The 19,559-nt window shown below is 48.6% G+C and overlaps 1 protein-coding gene across 1 annotated transcript in view; it reads left to right on the top strand.

Moving 5' to 3' along the window:
- HSPA12A (heat shock protein family A (Hsp70) member 12A) overlaps positions 1-19,559 on the top strand; it is a 68,342-nt gene that overhangs the window by 24,447 nt on the left and 24,336 nt on the right. Inside the window, exons 2-5 of the mRNA XM_032609229.1 lie at positions 10,637-10,722; positions 12,290-12,417; positions 15,981-16,167; positions 18,350-18,454. Coding sequence (XP_032465120.1) covers positions 10,637-10,722; positions 12,290-12,417; positions 15,981-16,167; positions 18,350-18,454 — 506 coding nt within the window. The remainder of the gene's footprint in view (positions 1-10,636; positions 10,723-12,289; positions 12,418-15,980; positions 16,168-18,349; positions 18,455-19,559) is intronic.

Below are 19,559 nucleotides of genomic sequence, written 5' to 3'. Positions count from 1 at the left end.
CTCACCCATCCAGTGGAAGAATGCCAGTACCTCCAGCCCCTAACAGCAGGCTTTCTCAAGCCACACCTGTAAAGCTCTTAGTGTGGCATGAAATTCGCATTCAGTGTGTGCCGACCACGATAGCTTTCCTAATAGATTTCTGAGTTTGTACATTTCTAACAATTTCAAATTAATAATTTGAGTTTAATAAACTTGCAAAAGAGCCTAAACTAAAAAGAAACATAAATATCTGACCCCATGAAGGAATTCAGCAAATGGTGGGTGAGGGCTGTTACATATTTCGTGTTTTTTTTTTTTTTTAATGTTTGAACCAATATTTATTGAACAGATACACTAAATAACAATCACATGTAAATAGTTTGCTAATATTGACACAAAGCATGAGCTTTAATGGAAGAACTTGCATTTAGAATAAGACGTTTCTCCCTGGAATGCATAGGCATTTCCAATTGCCTGAATGCCTTCGTTTGTGTTTTCCACAGTTACATCAATGAAATACGTTCCACAACAAATCCATCACCTTTATTCACAGACTTACTCCTTTTCCTGGATCCTTTTATCCTGGACTGTTACATATTTCTGAGGGTTTACCTCTTTTGCTCATTGCAACACAGTGATTGAGGCCCTGAGAATCCAAATTCCCACTTCATGGAGGGAGAAGATGCGCCGGAGAGAGGTGAGGTAGTTTCTCCAGGCTCACAAGCCGGTGTCCAGACCTCCGCTTTCTCCACCTGCCACGCCATGTTCTCCATCATCAGAAGCCATTTTGCTTTCCTTACTTTCCTTTAAGGACTGCAGCTAAGGAGCCAACTTCAGCTTTGCTCCTGTTCTCAAGCTGCCCCGGTTCTGGGGAGACATGGCCCTCGACCCTGCAGCCCAAGCTGGCTGCCCTGTCTGAGCGTGGAGGATGCTGTGCCTGCAGCCCGGTCCCCTCAGGACACCTCCCTTTCTGGAGGCCTCAGCGTTTGTTCTTTTAGTACAAAGGGTCACAGGGTGACAGCTGACATTGGCACTGCAGCTGGCCATTCTTCAGGGTGGGTGAGGAGATGCCAAGGCCTTCACTGAGGCTTCTCATCCCTTCCACATGGAGTTGGGAGCCCAGCGAGTCTGAACACAGCAAAAGGGTGTATCCTGGTCTTTAGAGAAACCCTGCCTGTCTGCAGGGGCATCTCCCCGTTTCTCAGAACATGGAGGGATCCAGCAGTGGGTGGGGGACAGCCCCCTGCCTCCTCTGAGGCCCTGGGTTTACAGAGGTGGTTTCAAAGTCTAGGAGGGCCTTGTATCTGAGGCTGGGCTGCTGGAGCCCGCCTCAGAGTTAGAGCCACTCAGCTGGTGGTCAGATACCTGCTTTGCTGCCTGCAAGGGGGCTAGGTGGGTTCTGCTGAAACTCAGACTCCTTCAAGGGCTCTCCCAACAGTCCCACCTCCAGAGAAGCCAGCTGAACCTGTACCCCTCACCCACCGGTGACCCAGGTCTGAAACCTTCCCAGGCCTTCAGAGTCCCCGTGTATCGGTTTAAATGAATATATATTCTTACTAGCGTATTCATTCGCTTGACAAATGTCTGGAGCACCTACCTACCATGGATGGGCCAGGTGCTCTGATTGATACACAGCACGAGAAAACTATCCTCTTGCCCTCCTGACAAGAGGGAGATGGACATGAAACTGGTACATTAAAACACCAACTCTTTTATCATGGAAAGTTCAGAGCATATACAAAAGTAGGGCAAATAATGTATTGAGCCCCGATGAATCAGTCACCAGGTTCAGTCATTATCAATTTGTGGCCAATATCGTTTAATCTCTGTCCCTCCCCTCCCGTATTATTATTATTATTTTTAACATCTTTTTTGGAATATAGTTGCTTTACAATAGTGTGTTAGTTTCTGCTGTCTAACAAAGTGAATCAGCTCTACGTATACATATATCCCCTCCCCGTTGCATCTCCCTCCCACCCTCCCTATCCCACCCGTCTAGGGGGACACAAAGCACCAAGCTGATCTCCCCGTGCTATGCAGCTGCTTCCCACTAGCTGTCTATTTTACATTTGGTAGTGTATATATGTCCATGCCACTCTCTCACTTCATCCCAGTTTACCCTTTCCCTTCCCTGTGTCCTCAAGTCCATTCTCTAGGTCAGTGTCTTTATTCCTGTCCTGCCCCTAGGTTCTTCAGAACGGTATTTGTTTTTCTCTTTCTGACTTACTTCACTCTGTAAGACAGACTCCAGCTCCATCCACCTCACTACAAATAACCCAATTTCGTTTCTTTTTATGGCTGAGTAATATTCCATTGTATATATGAGCCACATCTTCTTTATCCATTCATCTATCAATGGACAGTTAGGTTGCTTCCATGTCCTGGCTATTGTAAATAGTGCTGCAGTGAACACTGTGGTACATGACTCTTTTTGAATTATGGTTTTCTCAGGGTATATGCCCAGTAGCGGGATTGCTGAGTCATATGGTAGTTCTATTTTTAGTTTTTTAAGGAACCTCCATACCCTTCTCTATAGTGGCTGTATCCCTAACACCGTACACAAAAATAAACTCAAAATGGATTAAAGACCTAAATGTAAGGCCAGACACTATAAAACTCTTAGAGGAAAACACAGGCAGAACGCTCTATGACATAAATCACAGCAAGATCCTTTTTGACCCACCTCCTAGAGAAATGGAAATAAAAACAAAAATAAACAAATGGGACCTAATGAAACTTAAAAGCTTTTGCACAGCAAAGGAAACTATAAACGAGACGAAAAGACCACCCTCAGAATGGGAGAAAATATTTGCAAATGAAGCAATGACAAAGGATTAATATCCCATATTATTTTGATGAAAATCCCAGATATCCTGTTGTTTCATCTGATAATATTTCAGAATGTATCTCTGAAGGATAACAACTCTTAAAAGTTACATAATTACACCACTAACAATAATTTCTTCGTATTATCAATATCTGGTCAGTGTTTACATTTCCAGTTGTCTCATAAATGGCATAATTTTTTTTGTTCATTTGAATCATGGTCCAATAAAGATCCAAGTGTTGCAATGACTGTAGTTACTTTGTATTTTACATGTCTTTTTAAGGTATAGCCTTTGTCTGGGGCTGACCCAGATGGCCTGGTAACTCATTAGAAATGCAGATAATCAGCATTCCCAGACCTACTGGAGTAGAAACTTTGGGGGTGGGGTCAGCACATCTGTTTTAATAAGCGCTCCAAGGTGATTCCTGATGCACATCAAAGTTCGAGAGACCCTTTAATCTATAGTTTCCCCTCCTTCTTTCCCCTGTATTTTCCTTGTAATTTCTTTCTTTCTTTTTTTTTTTTTTTTTTTTGCGGTACGCGGGCCTCTCACCGCTGTGGCCTCTCCCGGTGTGGAAAACAGGCTGCGGACGCATAGGTTCAGCGGCCATGGCTCACAGGCCCAGCCGCTCCGCGGCATGTGGGATCTTCCCGGACCGGGGCACGAACCCGTGTCCCCTGCATCGGCAGGCGGACTCTCAACCACTGCGCCACCAGGGAAGCCCTGTAATTTATTTCTTGATGAAACCTGGCTGCTGTCCTTAGCATTTCCGCAAGTCTGGGTTTTGCCAGTCAGTCCCCAGACGCTAATGAAGAAGTTCCTCTCTCCTCTGTACCGAGAGAGTAGAGAAGGCTTTTCTCCCTTAAACAGAGGGGACTGACTTTTGGAGGTGGAGTTCCCCGGAGGAGGGGGTGGAAGTGGGGTGCACTCCAGGCAGGGGAACAGTGTGTGCAGGGGTCTGGAGGCTGGATTGAGCACAGATGTTCCAGGGCCTGTGAAAGGATTGGGTGGAGCCAGGGATGGGGGCGATGGAGAGAGATGAGGCTGCAGAGGGAGGCGGGGTGGATTTTTAAAGGCCTGCATGCTAGCTGTGTGCTAGGTTTATCCTGTGGGGGATGGGAATAGAAGGCCCTGGCCTGGTCGAGTAACGTGAGCAGACCTCAGTTTTGACCGGATGGCTCTGACTGTGGAGGAGCGTGACTTGGATGGGGAGACTCAGAGCGGGGAGACTAAGAGGCTGTGTGGGAGCCCTGGTAAAGGTCAGCAGGGTCTGGACCAAGGTTGTGGTGGTGAGGCTGCAAGGGGTGACTGTGAGAGATGCTAAGAAGTAGGAATGACAGGGCTTGGGAGTGCAATGAGAGGGGAGGGAGAAGCCTAGGAAATCTCCCTTCTGGGAGCTATGGTGGTTGCACCAACCAAAAGGGACATTTGAGGAGAGAGGCAGGTCTGGGGGTGATTTGAGAGCTGATCCCACGTTGTTGGAGGTAACTCAGGAAATGTGTTACTAATATCCTGACTCGGGGGTTGATGCCTCAGTTGGGAAAGACCTCAGTGGCCCTCCAAGTCTATGGATAGTCACTGAGTCCACTTTTGGGCACACGTTAGGAACATCCGCCCACCCATCCACCCATCCATCCACCCATCCACCCATCTGTCCATCCATCTACCCACCCAACCAGCTATCCATCCATCCACCCACCCAACCAGCTATCCATCCATCCACCCATCCATCCATCCATCCATCCATCCATCCATCCATGCATCCATCCATCCATCCATCCATCCATCCATGCATCCATCTACCCATCCATCCATCCATCCATCCACCCACCCACCCATCCATCCATCCATCTACCCACCCAACCAGCTGTCCATCCATTCACCCATCCATCCATCTATCTACCCACCCAACCACCTTTCCGTCCATCCACCCATCCATCCATCCATCTACCCACCCAACCACCTATCCATCCATCCATCCACCCTACATTTACTGAGTGCCTGTGACAAATCAGGAGCTGAGGAATCAAAGATGGAATAAGGCATGGCCTTGCCCAGATGAGCCCAGAGTCTGTGAAAGAGAAGTTGGGTGGACAGAAGTATCTGTGTATGGGGTGATCTGGTGGAGCCCCTTCAAATGCTGGGTCCCAGTGGGCAGAGGCTGTGTGGTTCCTGAATATAATTCATGAAAATTAGTAGGAAGACCTGTTGGTCTAGAAAGCATTTCCTCACCTCCCCCAGCAGCTGCCTGAACACGCGTGTTCCTGTGAACCTATGGTTAAGAGAGAAATTGTGAACTGCCACCGCACGTGGACTGAGCTAGCAGGAACTTGGGGATCTCACTGTCTCCGGGGAAACTCCGATGCCCCAGTTCTCTCTCACTGGGGTACCTTATCTCCTAATCCATTTAGTGATGGGGACGGTAACTGGAAGTTGCCGTCCAGTGTCAGGATGGGCCTGACGCAGCCCCCTGTGCGTGATGCTGTGGTTTCTGCCACAATAAATGCTCATTTCCATAATTGTTATTTAGCATTTGGAGAGCAGCTATTTTACACTCAGTGTTCTTTGAAGTCAGGAGGTTCTCTCAGTTCACACCAATAAAATTTCCATTTACTTTGGACATCAACCATGCTGATAGAAAAAAAACCCCATAAATTATTTACCGAAATGGAAGTTCAGTTTACGGTAATAATGCATTAGTTCAGCTAGCCATGCAGCCTGTTATAGGGTAATAAGAATTTAAAATTTTCCTTCTTAAAAGATATTTGCCAGTAACCTACACATGACCTTGAGCTGATCAATTTTCAAAGATGACACTACAGGGAGGGCATATAAGGAGAGAGAAAGGGAGAGCTTTTTTCAAATGGCCTGATTTTAGGCAACTGTCAGCAAATAACCTATTATCTCATGGCTAGCGGGAGAAAAGAAATGAACATATGTACTGCATTTTAAAAATCATAAGGACCAGACCTTAAAAATCCTTTTGGAATTGAGCATTTGTTTGCTAGAACGTAAATCTGAAAGCTAGCAAGGAGGCCTATTTGAAAAAGCTGGGGAGTCTCCATTGTTTGAGACCACCTGTCATTTCACATGAGCCTGGAGCCTTGTAAAATAAAGTCAGCCCAATGGTTCCGTCTTCATCTTTTAAAATGTTGTATTTATGGAGCAGGATCGAGTTGATATATATCTCAGAAAGTCCACGATTCTGCTCACGGCTCTTTGCTGACTAATGTCTCCAGCAGAGGAGAGCAGCGAGCAAGTTCATGAATTATGGCTGTCTCTGAGGCTCTCTTATTAAAACTACTTTTTATTTTAGGAGTGTCTGCTTTGATTAAAGCCATGAGAGCCAGGAGCAAATGAGAATGTGTCTGGATTTTATAAGTCTCACGTTTTATAGCAGGAACCCTGATGAAGCCTGTATTTTAATTATTACACTGTTAAGACAAGTGATGAGTGTTAACCTCACAAGTTCAACTAGTTTCTCCTCTGCTGTCTGCTTTGGGGTCTAAAAAATCCTGTGGCAGGAGACTTGTTGGTTGAATCCTATTTTTACTTGTTCATATCCTCTACTTGGCTGCATAAATATTTTCATTTATTTATATATCCCTCTTTGCTGCAAAAATTATTTTTTAAATGACTTGGTTGAAGAATATTTTGCGGGCTGAGTCCCAGGTTAAGAGTGAACCTAGGAACACCTGTATCTATTTTTATATTTACTAAACTAAAAAAGATTATATACTTATATACAGTAAAGATTACTTACTTATATACAGTAAGTATATAAGACATAAGTAATGGTAAATCATCTAAAACTAATGACAAAGAAGACCTGAAGATTATTTTCTATTGGTTTTCTAGGAAGCTTCCGGTCTCTTCCTCCTCGGCTTGATTCTGTGGCTGGTAGTTTGCATTCTTGAAACGCTCCTTGTTTTTCTGATTCTGTGATGTGAAATCATCAAATCCCTCTGTGTTACTGCATTTCAGAGTAACTTAGTGCTTGAAATGGGAAGGTGCTTTGAGTGTCTGTTTAATCTTGTGGGAACGGCGGAGTAGGTATTTCTTAAAGCTCCCTGATCCCTGGGCTCTGCCCTTGACTACACTTCTGGTAGAGCATTTTCCTTTAATCTCTTTCACCAGTCTTCTCTCCTTACCTCCGCAGGTGAGTATCACTTTTCTTTTCATCAGCTTCCTTTCTCTCTTCCAAGCCTGGACTCTAAAAATCTCTCTTCTTCTTGGGCTGTTAGCTTTGCCTTTCTCTTCTGCTCCTCATGGGCCCGGTACACTCTGTGTACTGAACTGGAATATCACGTAGGCGGGAGCAGTCATGGGGCAGATGTTATTATATTGGCTTTACAGAGAAACTTAAACAGGGTCCCAGTGAATGACAGTTGGTGTTTCTTACTGTGGATAATGGCCTAGGTTTAATTGGTAGCCAGGACACACAGCATGTACCTTGTACATATAGACATTCCATGTATCTACTCTCTCCTCTTGTCTGTTAGCTTAGATCTGTCAATTATCCGTAGACCAATAGATAATATTCTATTGACCCTGTTGTGTTTATTCTTAATCACTTACCTATTGAATGAAAGCTCTCAGGATTGGTTGGGATTATTAGCACACCAGAAACTTCTCACATCCCGCAGGGGCTAAAGTAGGCTTTTCCATATTCTTTTCCCTAAAAATTTTTGAGCACCTTTTTGACATCTTAAATAGTTAAATAAAGAAATATTAGCTTGATAACAAAGTTATCACTACAGGCTCTTTATATTTCTGTGGAGGGTCAGTGCACATTAACTGGTGAATTACCTTTGATTTGGGATCTATAGAGCTATAGATGTGAGTGTGCGTGATATGCAAATGTCTATAAAAATGTCACTCCTCCATACCTTCTGTGCAAATCAGTTTTAAGTCATCGCACAATGTAGCTGCATTTTAATTTCTAATGGAGAAAATCCATGAAGTTCAATTGCCTCTAGGCCTGGCTGGGTGATCAGCAAGTCCAATGATTTATTTCGTACTGAACCAGAGGCAGGGTGGGAGGGAGGTACAGGGAGAACCAAAAAACATCCTTGGTTCTTATCTTCAAATTCCCTGGAGTCCTCTGGGGGCCCAAGGCATGCGTTCAGTGTGTGACCCAACACATGCTGTTTTACAAGTCAGTAGGACGTGCTCTGAGAAGGGCTGAGTGATGGGATAATTAGAACCAAGCAGACAGTGGGGTGGATGGTTTGTCTGCAGATAAATAGCTTGTTTGCTAATTGCCAGCACCAGATTTTCTGGGCAATTAGACATTCGGTGTCTTCCAAAACCTTCTGTGCAAACGTGGACACACGGCTGCAGGCCTTGCAGGTAGCGGGTGGAGAGAGGGTGGCTCACGGGCCTCGCCGCTCCGCGGCATGTGGGATCTTCCCAGACCGGGGCACGAACCCGTGTCCCCTGCATCGGCAGGCAGACTCTCAACCACTGCTCCACCAGGGAAGCCCCGAGCAAGTTTTTTTTAATAAAATTTTTTTATTGTGGTAAAGTATATATAACATAAAATTTGCCATGTTAACCATTTTTAAGTGTGCAAATCAGTGGCATTAATTACATTCACAATGTTGTGTAACCGTCACTACTTTTTCCAAAATTTGTCATCACCCCACATGGAAGTTCTGTACTGCCCATTCCCCCCTCTAGCCCCTGGCTACTTCTAATCTACTGTCTGTCTCTATGAATGTGCCTGTTCTAAACATTATATGGTATTTGTCCTTTTGTGTCCAGCTTATTTCACTTAGCATAATGTTTTCTAGGTTCATCCATGGTGTATCATGTGTAAGACTTTCATTCCTTTTTACAGCTGAATAATATTCCATTGGATGGATATACCACATTTTGTTTATCCATTTGTCTGTTGATGGATACTTGGGTTGTTTTCACTTTTTGGTTTTTGTGAATAATGCTGCAGTGAACACGCACGTACAAGCGTCCCTGTTTTCAATTCTTTCGGGTAGATACTTAGGAGTGGAATTCCTAGGAGTGGAATTGAGTCTATGGTAAGTCTATATTTGACTTTTTGAGGAACTACCAAGCTGCTTATCACAGCAGCCGTATCATTTTGCATTCCCACAGGATATATACAGGGGGTCCAATATCTCCACATCCTTGCCACCATTTGTTATTTCCTTTTTTTCTTTTCAATTAGAGCCATCCTAGTGGGTGTGAAGCAGTATCTCACTGTGGTTTTGATTTCCCTAATGACTAATGAGTGCATTTCCCTAATGACTGATGAGTTAAGCATCTTTCACGTGCTTATCGACCATTAGCGTATGCCCTTTGGAGAAATGTCTGTTTAAGTCCTTTGCCCCACAGGTTGATTTGTGGCCTCTGTACTTACTTGCTTCTGAACCTTTCTCCCAGAGGTTGGAACTGAGCCTTATCAGGAGGAGAGGGAGCATACGCCTGCAGATTGGGAAGGTGGCTGTGCAGATTTGAAGCTTCGTATTCACTCTTTCGTGATTCATTTTATTCCCTCGACCCATTTGGCGCCCACCGTAATGATGCTGTTTGAGTTCTCACTAAGCAGGAAAAAAAAAAAAAAATCAGTAAGCGCGTGGGATTAACCAAAGTGATTTGGCAAGCAGAGGCAGATGGAGCCACTCCTAGTGCTTCCCTAGAAGCAGACAGGTCTTTCTCAGATACCTCATACCCTATGGGTTTCCTTGACTACAGGTGTTGTTGTAGCACATTACCCGTTTTTTTCCCCATCAGGTATTAGTCTATATACTGAATGGAGCAGTATTTGCAGAACGTACTGGATGGTACCTGGGATTTGTTGGTGCCCAGGGTCTGGCCATCACCTCTGCAGGGGGAGCCTGCAGTGCTTTTTCCGCTGTCCTGCAGGCCCTGCCGGTCCTGGGCAGCGGGCAGGGAGAGTGGGTGGAGCTTCCAGCACTGACCGGGGACAGGGCGAATTCTCCTTGGGTGCTCAGACCTGGGGGAGAGCCACGGGGCTCTGGCAAGGTTTCAGAACAAATGTCTGTGCCTGAGTAATTGCAAGAGCAGTAGGGGAATCGACAAAATGCTATTCATGCTGCCTGGCTGTTGGCTCTTCTCTGATTTGACCTCGTGTCTGTTGCAGGGCCCCGACTGGGGGACCCAGGAATGCTAATCTATCTGTCTTTCTGCTCTGGGTTTTTGTTTGTTTGTTTGTTTTTTATTGAATGTCAAAACCCTTCAGCATCACTGAAGAGAGATGAGTTCCCCTTGTTCTGGCAGGGCCTCATGCCAGAGGGAGGGAGGAGGTGATGCATCCACAAAGCAAGGAAATTATTTCTGGAAGTCGCACTCCTGTCCTCTATTCTTACGATTAGGGTTGTTAATCTTTGGGGTGGGGTCCCATACTCCTTTGGGAACCTGACAGCTGTGGATGCCCTTCCAAGAAAATGCGTGAAAAATTTGCACATCATCTCAGGGGGCTACAGGCTCCTCTGGTCCATACTGGTGCCTGGGCTAAGGACCAGCTCTGCAGAGGGCATGAGCCAGGTGCCAAGGCGATCTGGGGACTGGGCAGCCTCTCTGCTAAGTGGGAGTTGGTTGGCACATAGGGAGAGTCCTGGTGGTCACTGTGAGAAAAGGAGCGTCTCATTTGGTCAAGTTTTAAATATCAAATACGGGGGTGGACAGATCAGACACCCTACCTTTCTGGCTGGAGTTCAGCCTCGCCCCACGTTAGCTGGCTTTCCAGGGGCAACAGCCCCTGCAGGAGCAAAGCCACCCAGCTCGCATTGCTGCTCTCCGGCTCAGTCCACACCACCTCTAAGGAGTGCACTTGTCTTTCCTTTCAGAAATGGCCCCTACATCTGCATATTCATCTCCAGCCCGGAGTCTGGGGGACACAGGAATAACACCTCTGTCCCCTTCCCACACTGTGGTAAGAAATGTGTGTGTATGGGGAGGGGGGTACGTGTGCTGATTACTTTGCTTTCAGAGGCGCCTCTCACGTGATGGGCTTCTGAGCGGCTTCTCACGTTCATGGGTGGAGATTAAGTTGTCCTAGTACCAGCCACGTGAGCCTTACCAAGCCCCTTCGCCACTGTGGGTCAGCAAAGGCTTTCCGTGGTGTGGCTGGTGCTTCTGGAGCCTTGGCCTGGGTGTGGGTAACATGAGCAGGCAGGGTGGGAGCAGCTCTTTAAAGATTCAGGGCTCAGAGACTGCGAGGCATCCTCTTGGGAGGAAGCAGCCACTTTGGGCTGGCGGGTGAGTCAGTGAAATGCAGTGGCTTTTCCACTGTAGTTAACCGCCGTGACCAAAAGCTGTGGCTGTAATTGCTTCTGCACCAGCTTGCCCGAGAGAGAGGACCTGGGCAGCGCGGGGGGCTGGAGGCTGGGCATTTGCTCCCACCCTGCCCCTCACTGCAAAGGTGGATACTGTGGGGCAGCCGTTCCAGGGATTTACATGTAGCCAACCAGAGAGAGGTACCCGGAGGAAAGGGCGGCTTTGTACAAGCTGCTCAGAGCCTCAAAGCAGACCCTGCTGAGAAGAACTTCAGAGCCATCGCTAGGTAGGGACGCCAGCTTGTCTTGGTTTTCCTGGAACCATCCTGGTTTCCACACAAAGTCCTGTATCCTGGAACTCCCTCAGGCTTGGGAAAACTGAGAGGCTTGGTCACCTAACAGCTGGGTCCTGTGGTTTTCAAACTCTGTACCCTGAGGGTTCCCTGTAAAAGCTTCAGGATAAGCTGAACGGGATGGGGGGGCAGTGTGATGAAAGGCCAGACATGTGGGGTTCTCACCCCCTGCTCTAACCAATACTCTTCAAATCCAAAAATTATTGGTATAATTTGAAGTTCTGTGGATGTTAAAAAAAAAAAAAAGTCTACATTTGCTTAAAGGATTTTTTGGAAGTCTGTAATGGCCTGACCAACTCACTTGACAGATGAGGAAAGGCTTGGGGCCCCAAGGGGACAGGACTCAGCAGGGTCATATGATGGCTATGGCAGGACTGGGCAGGGTCCCTGGTATGCTGAGCCCCACATCCATGTGCGACACGCCCGGGCAGGTGGAGGGGTCACCTGGCAGGTGCACAGGGCACAGCTGAGCAGGGTCTGGAGATCTGTGCAGGGACTGGGGGAGGGCAATGGGGGGCAGAAGAGGGTGTCACTCAGGGAACCACTGGGGTTCCAGCCCAGATGGAAGAGTTTCCCTAATTAGCCACGTTTGTGCACAGTTGATAAAGGGAGTATTGGGCAAGTGTAGGCAGGGGCCCTCCCTAGTGGCCTGGCCCTTGTTCAGGAGACACCTCCATTTCTCCCTGAGTCGGTCGGGTAGGGGCTGAGAAAGCCTGCCCTCTCCCCAGGGCTCACCACGTGGCAGCCTTGAACCAGAATGTGCAATATGCTTCTGTCTACAGTGGGCACACAGCAGGGCAGGGTGGAACCCTTCTGAAAGCCTGGCTTGACTGCCCCACCCACTCCCTGTACCCCGCTCGGTTATCTGCAGAACGATGCCGACCCAGACGTCTCTGAGCAGCAGACGTTTCTCGTGGTGGTGGCTGTCGACTTTGGGACCACATCCAGCGGCTACGCCTACAGCTTCACCAAGGAGCCAGAATGCATCCATGTGATGAGGTGAGTGCTGTGGGCAGGGACGGGCAGGTGCTGGTGCCGGTCGCTGTAACTATGGAGACTTGGGGGAGGTCCTTGGGGGAGGGGAGAGGGATTAGCACAGTGAGCAGGTGAATGGTACGTAGTCAGCAGGTCCTGGATTCTGGCCCCGCTTGGCCCAAACTCACCGTGCCACTTGGGGCAAGCCACTTCTGATCTCCGGGCTCCAGGTTCCTGGTCTGTCAGTGTGTTGCTTTAATTCTGACTTGGTTTGGGGAAGGACCTGGACAGTATGTTTAAAACCAGGTGATTCCAGCGTACAGCCTGGGCGAGAGGTGCTGACTTTTAAGGTGCTGGTGATGGAGGAGATCCAGGCCTCCACTCACCACTGTGTGACCTCAGGCAATTGTTGACCCTTCTAAAGCTCTGTTTCCTCATCTGTGAAATGGGGATAATAGCAGTACCTGCTTGACAGAGTGTGTGTGCAAATGTAACGAGATTTCCCATCAAGCGCTTAGCAGGTAGTAAGCAGGGAAGGTGCTGGCTCTTTCAAGTGAAGTCATGAGATGACGGTAATCACAAGTGGGAAGCACCTGAGGAAAAGCAGAGTGGGGTGAATTTCAGCCAACTTCACCCTGAAGCTGCCCTGGGTCTCCTGGGCCACTCCCCGCCCCCCGCCCCCCCACTCATGCACACGGCAGCCCTGGCGTCTACCCCATCCACGTGTGATCAGCTGTCTGCGAGGACCCTGGTCTATCCTGGCACCAGTGCCTGCTCCCCCAGACTGGCTCACGCCTTCTTGCAGTCTGTGGCCACTCAAAGCTTTGTGAGCTAGGGATTTATCACCCTGATTTTCCAAATCCAAGGATGGCTCTGAAGATACATTGTTGGGCTTTGCAATTCCTTCAGCTGGTCATTGTGGAATTTAGTTATCACTCCCAGAATAAGGTCTTACGCATTTTCTATAGAGAGTGCTGTTTAAAACATAAGTCATGATAAAAGTGATCCCTACCCCACTCTTGATTTAGGCTCTGCCTTTCCTCTGGAAAACTGGGTGTCCTAAGATGCTTCAGAGACCCGTGGGTGTCGTCTCATCAGGAAATAACAAAAAGCCCGTTCTAGTAGAGAACCCTGATTGCGGCAGAGCCTTCGGTGTTCAGTCACCACCGAGATTCTGCCTCGGGTTCGTGGGACAGGTGCTGTGCGGGTCCGCTCTGCCATCTCCCGAGGTGGGAACCTTGGAAAGAAAAGAGCTCTGTATTAAAAGCTAGAGTCAACGTTTATCAGCTTCTAGTTGTTTTAAGAAATGTTATTTCAAAGGGATAGTCATACAATGAAAACTGAAGAAAAGAAAGAGAGCAAAAATATCTTTGAACTTGCTGGGGAGGAATTCTTACAAAGCCTCCACAGATTCAGGGTCTTCGGGGACATTATTGTAGTTATCGTAGAGATTTTTGGAGGGAGGTTCTACCTGAATTTTATTTCAGTCAGAACATATTAACATAACCATGATCCAGACTGACAGAGTTATGAATGAGAAAGTGTAAGATTTTGTATTTAAATAGGGATGAAGAATTAAAAATTTGAAAGGCAAAACCTCAGGAAGTCCATTACCTACTGAAAATGTCAGTGTTAATAGTAATGGAAAATCCATTCCCGAAAGGTTGTGTGGAGCGCGCCTCTGGCCCAGGCGCCAGTGTCTGCCTGAGCTGCTGATCACCCGTGCGTCTCGGTGGGGTCACCACGGGGACTTCGGCTCCCTGGGTAGAAGCCTGCATCCTCATGGGGCTTGACTGGGAAACCGGCCAGGGATGACTCCAGCCTCATCTGTGTGGCAAATCTAGGTGGAGGTTGGCTCTCCGTCTGGACTGTGGTGCCAGGGGCAGGTGAGAGCCTATCCAGGAGTACAGCCACCTCCCCAGGAGGGCAGGCCAGGGAGAGAGGTGCGCTTCCTCTCGGGCATGTGTCTCCATCGGGGGCTGCTCGTAGGGGTCGTGTGGCTAGTGGCAGGACCAGAGCCAGCTGCTGAGCCAGGACCTGGTAGAGTCTCCTCGTGGAGCCTCTTGGCAGCCGGGGCTTCTCTGCCGTGGCCCCAAAGGAGGGAGAAGCATCCACTCTTTACTTTTCTCCTTCCTTCTATCTGCGAGAAGGAAGGAAGCTTTGCTGGGGCTCAGCCTACCCTCTGATTGCTCCATGGCACCCATCCGTCAGTTCCAGGACGTAATCCCATCGCATCTGCCCGCCTGTCTGTCTGTATACACCCCTCCCCACTTCTGGGTCCTCTTCAGCATATAGATGTGCAGGATATGGTTCCTTCCCTCCTCACGGTTCCCGTCAGCACTCTCACCCACCTTGTTGCTCCGACTGTCCCCCCAGTATGGGGGCGCCCAGGTCTGTTTCCTGCCTGGATCTCTTTCTGAACCCCAGGCTTGTATCTTCAAGCCCCTCCTGGGAGTTCGATGCCAGAACGTTCAAATAAAGCTCTCCACGTTTCCTCCTGCCTCCTTCTTGGCCAGGGCTGCTGGCATCTGTGAGGGGCACTGTCTCCTCCAGGCTCCCATGCTTGAAACCTCTGGGGCTCCTTGCACCTGCTCACCACCGAGGCCATTTGGCTCGGTTCTCCGCTGGACGGCTCCTCCCCCGTCGTCCCCTCTCTCTCTTCCCAGGGCTCTCCACCCCCGTATGAGTTCCCTCACCTCGAGGCCTGAGTCTCCTGCTCAGCCACCTGGCTTCCCGCCTCCCGCCCTTTAGTACAGTTCGCTGCAGTCAACAGTAGCTCTGATTTCTGTCCTGCCCCTGCTCTGAAACCTTCAGTGGTTCCCTATTACTCACTGACTAAATCTCTCACTCCTCAGGGTTCTCTTCAGCCTGGTTCCTACCAGCTTCCCAATCTCGTTTTTCACACATGAACACAATCACCCTTCTCATTTACACGCTGTCTCCAACCTACACAGTCACTTAGCTTGCCCACCTCAGAGCAGCCTGCAGTGTCCTTCCCTCCTTCAACATCAAGTCTCTCCTGAGCCCTGCATTCTTTCCAAGGCCCCAGCTCTGGCACCTCTGTCTCCTCTGACCCCTCTGGGACATTTCCCTGGGCCCCTCATTTCCATCTGATGAGGCAGGTATTTATGTGTTTGTTTATACCCTACCTGTTTCAAAGAGGATGCAAACCAGCTATCCATCTGCTATTGAGTGCTTGCAAATTAAAGAACCAAAACCCAAGCCAAAAAACAAACCAAAAAAAAACCATTACCTACTAGGCTGTGCGTTATTTGAAGGCAGAGACATAAATGTTTCATCTCTGTGTCGCTGGCAGCTGGCACACAGTAGATGCTCAGTAAACGCTGAAAGGATGAAGCAGACTTTGTTACTTAGCAAGAACCTGGCACTTGTCCCTTTCGTTTTTCTTATTAACTGAAGTTGTGTCTCAGTCACTACTCAGCCAGCTAAACCAGTGGGCACCTTTGGCAGCCACCATGGGCACTCACATCTGTAACAGCCACGCACACAGTAGGTGCTCACACCAGTGCTGCCTGCATTGAGATTATGCAAGAAGGCCCATGACCTCTGCCTTTCCTTGGTGGCAGGCGATGGGAAGGAGGCGACCCTGGGGTGTCCAACCAGAAGACTCCGACCACCATCTTGTTGACTCCGGAGAGGAAGTTCCACAGTTTCGGGTATGCCGCCAGGGACTTTTACCACGACCTGGATCCCAATGAGGCCAAGCAGTGGCTGTACCTGGAGAAGTTCAAGATGAAGCTGCACACCACTGGGGTGAGCCAGCCTCTCCCTGGCCCCAAGTCCTCCGCATTCGAGAGCCGAGGTTCCTCCAGCCTTTCCAGACCTTGGGGGCCCTCAGGTTTCTCCCAAGCAGAAATGAATGTCCATTCACCTTGATTTTAGAAACAACCTGGAGCACACGACACTTTTGTGGGACACACAGCACTTTCTGACCTACACATGGGCAGGGAGATATTCAGAACGTTTAGCAACTTGTTTGCTTTGGAAATTGACCAGTCAGAGAGACACTGCCTGGATGGAGCACAGGCATAGGGGGCTGGGAGACCCGTGCTGTGCCAGGAGATCCCCCTTCACCTGCAGGATTGTTGGGAGATCAAGGAATCCTGAAGGAAGGACTCGGGGACGAGGGAGCATTTTGGGGGCTCAGGGTAGTGGTTATAACTAACCAGTTTGGAAGTAACAACCAGCAACAATGGCTCATTAACCTTCTATGTGGGGAAGAAGGTAGCTCAGGAAATCAAGGGCCCAATAATTGGAGGCCCAATGCCTGAAGTAGTTCTGCTTCCAACTTGCCAGGGTTTTGTAAGATGGCCAAGTTGATTAGCACCCTCCCCCAAGCTTCATCGAAATGTTGGGCCATAGGATAGAATTTTTTCAATTTAAGCATTTTATCCCTTAAATTTTCCTTAACTCTCAGTACTTAGAGATGCAGGTTGGTGATAGTGTTTAAGACCACAAACCATGAGGCCAGATGGCCTGGGTTTAAATCCCACCTCTGACACCTTTGAGATACTTAATCCAAGTCACTTAGACTCTCCTTGCCTTGCTTTACCTTATCTGTGAAATGGAGACATGGAGAGTGCTTTTCTTATGGGGATGTTATAAGGATTAAAGGAATCAAAATACACAAAGCTCTCAGAACCATGCCGGTCGGTCGGTCCTTAGTTAAAGTCAATTGCTAGCTTCTATTATTTATTGCTTTCATATGTCTGCTTGTTAAGTGTTTGCAGATGACAAAACAAATGTTACTGGGAAACGCTGCAGCCAGCACCCTGCCTTCCAGGGCTCGGTGCTCACCCGTGTGTGTGTCTCTCTCTGAAGCACACTGACTTCGCCTCAAAACGCATCCTTCCTGTTTCACCTGATAGGATTCAGCAGTGCCCAGTAGGAATCTCCTGCAGGTGGAAGCCCAGGAATTTTTTCAATTTGAATTTTTCAATTCCAAGCCTGTGGCTTCCTGATGCCTGGAAGCCGCCTGGGGGCCACCACCCCAAAGCTGGGGTGTCTTTGCTGAGCCCCAGATGTGGGAGGAGTAAGCATGTGTAGAGGGGTCAGGATGATGGGCAGGCCCCACAAGCCCGGTTTAGCTGCTTGATACCCCTTCACACTCCAAAGGCAAAGACTAATTACCCAGCCTGGATCAATCCAGAGACCACACTGATTTTTTTCCCTGGTGGCAATACGTCTTCTGGTTCCAGGAGACTTGGGGGTTTCCTCCTGATTTTTGCTCCCCTCTCTGCCCATTCCCACCCTCTGGGGACTATTTTCATCATTTTTTAATGACCGCAGTCCATCCGGCATCTTACGGAGCATCTTACACCCAAGGACTGCACTCAGCAACTGCTGTAGCTTCTGGCAGAGGAAGGAAGGCAGTGATGCTGGGCTCCCAGTGGATTAGACAGCACAATCCTTAAAATAGGAGCTCTTCTATTTTTGTGACTTGGTTGGCAGCTCATCGGGAAGTGAAAGCTTTGTGTCTGTTTAGCACCGTGCACGTCAGTGATTTGGTGTGATTATCTAGGCTTCCATTAGGGGGGTCCCCAAGGGTGACCATGTGTGTCATGTGGAAATAGTATGTAAATTGCATCGGGAGTGGCGTCTGCTGCCTGTTTTTTTTCTTCCTGGGCTCTGTTGCTGCCCCGAAACCTCTGCCCCCAGAGGATCCAGGGAAGAGAGGAAGAGAAGGAGGGAGGGAGGGAGGGAAGAAGGGAGCAGTGGAGGTGGGGCCTGAGGGGAGCAGCCAGGGCCCCCTACACAGTAAGGGGACATTGCTGCCAGCCCTGTCCTGGGGGACGTGCCGTCCTAGTCTGCCCCTCAAACACCAGGAAACACAGACATGGTTCACTGGGTTCCCCAGGTCTCCAAGTGACAGTGCTTAAAGCCAGAAGGCATGTCTCTCCTTCTTTTTACTATTTCATTCCTGTCCCGACTCTAGGACCTCACCATGGATACAGACCTGACGGCAGCAAATGGCAAGAAAATCAAAGCTCTTGAAATCTTTGCTTATGCCCTGCGGTACTTTAAGGAACAGGCGCTGAAGGTAGGTACATGCCAGAGCCTGTGCTGGGGGCAGGGGGGCACCTGCCAGCTAGGGGAGCAGGGACAGCCTCAGGGCAGAGAATGTGCCCTTGTGCACTGCTGGTGGGAAGGGACAATGGTACAGCTGCTGTGGAGAACAGCTTGGCAGTTCCTCAAAAGGTTAAACACGGAGTGACCATCTGCCCAGCAGTTCCAATCCTACGTGTGTACCAAGGGAAATGAAAACATATATTCACACAAAAACTTGTACATGAATGTTTCTAGCAGCACTATTCATGATAACCGAAAAGCAGAAACAACCCAAATGTCCATCAGTGGATGAATGGTTAACGAAATGGGATTCACCCATACACTGCAATATTATTCAGCCTTAAAAAGGAGTGAAGTGCTGACACCTGCTATGGCATGGATGGACCTTGAAAACATTATGCTAACATTCTGCTAAGTGAAAGAAGCCATATACAAAAGGCCACAAATGATTCCATTTGTAGGAAATGATCAGAAGAGGCAAATCCATAGAGACAGAAAGTAGACTAGTGGTTGCTAGAGGCTGGGGGAGTGGCAGAGGAGTGACCGCCAGGGGGTATGGGTTACTTTTGGGGGGTGATGAAGTTAGATAGCGGGGATGGTTGCGCAACCGTGTGTATATACTAAACCCCACTGAATTGTGCACTTTATTTTATTTTACTTTTTTGGCTGCGCGGACTTTCTCTAGTTGCGGCGAGCGGGGGCTACTCTTCGTTGCGGTGTGTGGGCTTCTCATCGCAGTGGCTTCTCTTGTTGCGGAGCATGGGCTCTAGCCCCGTGGGTTTCAGTGGTTGTGGCACAAGGGCTTCAGTAGTTGTGGCTTGCGGGCTCTAGAGTGCAGGCTCAGTAGTCTCGGCGCACGGGCTTCGTTGCTCTGCAGCACGTGGCATCTTCCTGGACCAGGGATTGAACCCACGTCCCCTGCATTGGCCGTGAACCCGTGTCCACTGCACCACCAGGGAAGTCCCAAACTGTGCACTTTAAAAAGGTGAATTTTGTGGTATGTGAATTATACCTCAGTAAAACAAACAAGAGAAAGAAAGGCGGGAGACATGCAGCAGCTGTGCGATCTTGGGCGA

Source organism: Phocoena sinus, chromosome 16, assembly GCF_008692025.1.
Source record: "Phocoena sinus isolate mPhoSin1 chromosome 16, mPhoSin1.pri, whole genome shotgun sequence".
Taxonomy (NCBI): Eukaryota; Metazoa; Chordata; class Mammalia; order Artiodactyla; family Phocoenidae; genus Phocoena; species Phocoena sinus.
Note: the sequence above shows the minus strand (reverse complement) of the source record. Positions and strands in the feature narration are given on the sequence as shown.